Source organism: Triticum urartu, chromosome 7A (assembly GCF_056163025.1).
Source record: "Triticum urartu cultivar PI428250 chromosome 7A, HENAU_Tu73, whole genome shotgun sequence".
NCBI classification, from domain to species: Eukaryota; Viridiplantae; Streptophyta; class Magnoliopsida; order Poales; family Poaceae; genus Triticum; species Triticum urartu.
This window is the reverse complement of record NC_141879.1, coordinates 742,554,321-742,559,382: the sequence shown is the minus strand read 5'-3', so window position 1 is coordinate 742,559,382 and position 5,062 is coordinate 742,554,321. Positions and strand designations below refer to the sequence as shown.

The window sequence follows — 5,062 nt, the reverse complement described above, 5'->3', positions numbered from 1 at the left end:
TCCATTGTTATTTACATGAAGGGACGGATTAGGACCTGTGGGATCATGGCTCTTTCAGCTTGAACGTAATCCTCTCCGGCTGTTGCATTTACATAATAATATCTTCATTTGACGATTATGTTTATTTTTCATCCTTTTTCAGAGTATTTGTGATGCATCCTTCACTTACCGTGCCACGGGGTTGTCACGGATATTGGTGGAGGACTTGATGGACTAGCGCAAAATGGAAATCTAGAAAGAAGTGAAACTAATCAGCTATAGTTCTCCTGGAGTATTTGTGCAACCAGCAGGCCGCCCATGAGAAATATGATGTTCTTTATGCATTTAAAAAACTACTAAAGGGAAAGTTGTGAATGTGTTAAGTTTTGCACCAGTAGATTCTGAATTATGTTGTTTATGCTTTTAAAAGATATACAATTCTTGAACCTTTTCAGAATTATGTAATCATCCCCTCAAACTCAGTGTATTGCAGAGCATATGCGTCAGAGGCCAGTCGGCAGAGGTGCATGCAGGTTTGTGCTTGAGGGTGCACGCGAGCCGGCGGCTACAGGCAGAGGGTGCGGCCTGTGTGTGCATGTTGTGGTCGCCTGATTTGATTGTAAATCGTGTAGAGCAAAGGCGGCTTCTGTGGCGCCGGAGCAACAATTTCAGTGAGCACATGGACTTGATGCAGGGAGGGTCGTCGAAGAGAAGGACGGCGGCCCGGCCTACACATGATGGAACACACATTGCCGACGATGCGGTACCAGGCCTGGAGAAGAGATCCCGAGGTATGCATGAAGCCATCTTAGTTAGTTTTTTAGTTGAGCGACTGCATAACTGAAGAATTTTGTGTGTGTAGTCTTTCAAAGTTGATTCAGACATAGCCTTACAATTCAAGAGCAACGGTGTCTGAACTTTTCAAAATTATATCAATTATTGTACTGTTTTTGGATTGTTGACGAGAGATGTAGATTTGTGATACTGATTGCAATGAAATTTGGTTCAGTTATTCAGTGTTTAGACATACAAGATACTATACTATAGCTTAGGATTAAAAAAATTGGTCGCTTTGCTTCATTCTAGAATGCCCGCCGCAGTACTGCTTTGCCACTATCTGCATGATATCCCTGGCAATATTTCTGGAAAGCATTACAAACTATATAAGTTTTGCCATCACTGCTTGCCTTGCCTGTGCAGTTTCCATTCTTCTGCAACGACAGGGAGTATGTTATCGGTCGCAGGGTCTAGGCATCTAGAAAGACGTACTACTGCGCTAATAAGGTATCTGATGAAATAGTACAACTTTATATGTCAGGGTTCCTTTACGACAGGGAGTATGTTATCGGTCACGTGATTGCTTTTACAGCCATTTTCAGGGATCCTTTACTACTGTACATGAGATGGAAACTCTTGCTGTTTTTGTTCCATGTTCCCATTTGCAAATTTTCATCACGTGGTTGCTTTTACAGCCATTGCCGCTTTGTCCATATTTGGTTATGATGCACTGCATTCTATATCCATCAGTGCCAAGCATATTTCTCCTTTCTATCTGTAGTTCCTCGCACTAGATAAGCGAAGGACGATGCATACTATGATCCCTCCCCCCCCCCCTCTCTCTCTCTCTCTATATATATATATATATATAAATTCATGGTAGCAATAATCACTACGTACTGATACTAATTAAACTATACCTTTCAGGTGTTTGATGAAATGACTCCGTCCGGAAATACTTGTCATCAAAATGAATAAAAGGAGATCACAATGTTGGACACGACCACCTAAGAATCGAATATTTTTAGTTGGAATACTATTTTAATGATCAATCACAATGTTGGACGCGACCACCTACTTATTCCCGAGACTTTAAGTCTTTGGTGGCTTAAGCACAATATGCCCGGCATATGTTCTACATCTGCGGCATGTAATGACCCTACTGGCATTTCAAGAGGTCTGTAAATACAACACTCTTCCAAAGTATTTCCAAGTAAGTGTTCACCTCGTGAGATTTATTAAATGTTTTAGATATCTCGCTTGCGAATACTCATCGGTAGCTAATATCCCGAGTATTTTGACAACGGGTTTAGATCTGGACAGTTATTGAGCCTGCATTGATGAAATAGTTGACAAAGAAGGAACTGAAATGAGGTTATTGAGGCTGCATTTAAGAATCTTGGTTGATGAGCTGATATCTGACCAAAAACTCAAGAACTAGAAGCAAGCCTGACATCCTTTTTCTGTAATCGGTATATTCTCGGTAGCAAGCCTGTCATCCTTTTGTATCCACATGAGGCTTAGGGGCTGTTTGGATTAGCACCAACGCCGATACTATGAGCAGTGAGCAAGTCATGTATAAAGCAAAAACAAAATATTGGTCTGCTATCAAATGGTACATTTATTTGAACTCTAAGGGCTTGTTCAGGGTCTCGTGAAGAGGGCATGTGTTTGTATTAGGTGAGATCTGAACTGATTCTGACCAATGTGAAATTAATTTTGTTGTTGATGGATCTGCAATTATTTATGTACACAGAAGTGCCGTAGTTGAGAAGCCTGAGAAGAATATATCACTTAGGTACAGATTCGAGCTAGGGTTTTTCATTTTCTCCTTCCAATCCATTTATCATGCGATAATTTGCCCATAAAAGACATACATGATGGTCGTCATTGGACAGACTATATTTGTTTACTTCTACCCATAAATTTAAAGTCCTGAACATTTATATTACACATCTCTTGCGGGATATATTAATATTAAACTATGTGTGTGTTCCACTGCATTCATCTATTTAAGGTATGATATTTGTAAGCTTAGTTCAGGCTGCCGCGCATCTATCTATATAATGCACAATATTTCTATGCTTGGTTCAGGTTGTTTCCGACAACCATTGGCAATCTGTCCCTATGTCATTCCTCTTATATATACATAAGAATTGTCTACACAGATCAGAGTGGGTGTATGAGGGTCGTTTCCATTTGTGTTCTGTTCCCTTTATTGTTTTATCAATGTAAAACCCGACAAATTATCCATTCCTTTTTCACAGATCAGAAGGTTTTGCAGTTGACAAGCTTACAGGTTTGAGCACCCCAAACAACGGGGTGGGCCCTTTGACCTGTGGGTTCTGCTGGTACCAAGAGAAGGAGGTTCCTTTTAACCTGCAGGAGCTCTGCCAATGGCAGCGTGCTTTCCTTGACAATGATGTGGTACTGCACGTACGCAACATGCAGCGAGTGAAATCGGTGCAAGAGGGCATCTTGCAAGCAGCACCAAATCCTATATTATGGGACCGAGTGAGTATCTCAAAGAAGAAATAATTTTTTTGATGTAGGAATATCTGTAGGCTGATTATGCTTTGTTGTATAGATCGCAGTAGCACTTAGATAAAATATAAGTTCTTAGCCAGTTCAATAGTACTTTTGTCGAACAAAGCTCAATTGACATTACGCGAAAACCTTGAGAATACCTGAGGGGACAAGGCAAGTGTTGTTTGTAATGACTTGTGTTATGATATTGCAAAATAGATTAGACGGAAAAGTACATAGCATTGCCATGGAATATTTAATACTTTTAGATCTGCCTGTTCATATGATGGCATCCACAAAATCCTTTCTACCATGTGGGTGTGTTTGTGTTAGAGTTGTTTCACATAAATAGTCAAATTATTTTCTATGTGTATGCTTCTCCTTTTATCAACTTATGAGAAATTATATTAATGGGACATGCTTTATTTGCAAGATATATAGATGTCTTAACTTGATAAAAGGACTTTATATCGAATGTGTTTGTGCGACCGAAGATGAGGCATGCTTTATTTGAAAAATTATATTGAGTGTGTTTGTGCGACTGGAGATGGAGGATGGCTTGTGCTCTCGCTTGTGCGGTTACCACGGTGCTCCGGCCATTATGAAGAGGTGTTGTGGCCGTGATAATGTGTTCCAATTTGGACGGCGTTGCGCCCATTGTGGTGTACAGAGCTAGAGATGTGTAGTGCTATGGATGAAAGTCATGTGCAGCTTAGGTCTGTGCCGGTGGCGACGACGCATGTGGGTGCCGTTCCACTCCTTGGAGGCGTCGTCGAGGTGTGTCGGGTGGTTGGTGGTTGTCTCCGGGCAAAAGCCTAGGTTCTCATAAATAATATTCAACAAACTAGAATTCATTTAGCAACCGATTTTTATGCTCCATTTGAACTCATCTATCTATCTATCTATCTATCTATCTATACCCCCCTCTCTCTCTCTCTCTATATATATATATATATATATATATATATACCTATACTAATTAGAGACTCCTTAGAAATTCCCAGGTTAATCAGTAATTAGGAGTCGTTGATCAGATGGGACCAAATTATTACGGTGTAGATCTCTCATGAATCTCTCCCTAAAAGAAAAAAATCTTATAGATATTTCCCTCACGACTGAAATTCCTCAATGTCTTGTGCGTTGAAAAAGTCTCACGTATCTCTCTCCCACAACCCCATTCAATGTCAGAAAACAATATAAACAATCTCTCACGTATCTCTTTCCAAATAGGAAAAAACTCTCACGTATATCTCTGCGCACGTGTAAAGTCTCACGTACACATCTCTCCCACAACCACACTCAAACAATTTGGAAAAAAAAATCCACCACACGATCCTAATGCATAATTTTTTTCCTCCTCTAATTAAAGCAATTTCTATCTCTTTTGGGAAAAAAACTAAATCTACTCCACGGTCTCTTCCTTATTAGTACTCTATGATATCTTTCTCCATACTTCATGGACTCTTCCTATTCTCCATCGGACTTTCCCCACGTGGAAAATAATTCCATCCACGGCTTCTTCCTCTTCTCCATGATCTCTCTTTCTGTCTCCGCCAATGAAAAACAAATGCATAGCCTCTCTGAAGCTGAACAAGGTAGGTTTGGAAATTGATTCCATGTGCTTAAGGAGATTATCACCCTTATCCATTCCCCTTCGATGCCGGCGAGGTGGTCGGGCGGGAGCTCGGCTCTGTAGCGACGCGGCTCGAGGAAATATAAGTTGTGGTGGCAAATATAATACACATAATCCATATTGTTATGCACTAGCGCATGTGCGTGT

General features: G+C 40.5%; 1 protein-coding gene and 1 long non-coding RNA gene across 2 annotated transcripts; both read left to right on the top strand.

The window, feature by feature from the left end:
• Positions 1-240: 240 nt before the first annotated feature.
• LOC147962611 (uncharacterized) lies at positions 241-1,557 on the top strand. Its single transcript, XM_087534242.1, has 4 exons — positions 241-357; positions 463-770; positions 1,066-1,078; positions 1,180-1,557. The coding sequence occupies exons 2-4, from the start codon at positions 575-577 to the stop codon at positions 1,277-1,279; spliced, it is 309 nt and encodes a 102-aa protein (XP_087390368.1). The 5' UTR covers positions 241-357; positions 463-574; the 3' UTR covers positions 1,280-1,557.
• Positions 1,558-1,705: 148 nt separating this feature from the next.
• Positions 1,706-3,564, top strand: LOC147962610 (uncharacterized). The gene is made up of 2 exons (XR_015611736.1): positions 1,706-1,969; positions 3,024-3,564. It is a non-coding gene; the product is annotated as an uncharacterized LOC147962610 (long non-coding RNA).
• The last annotated feature ends 1,498 nt before the right edge of the window (positions 3,565-5,062 follow it).

Coding starts and splice junctions, on each gene's coding strand:
- LOC147962611 (XM_087534242.1), top strand. CDS start 575: ATGTTGTGGTCGCCTGATTTGATTGTAAATCGTGTAGAGCAAAGGCGG.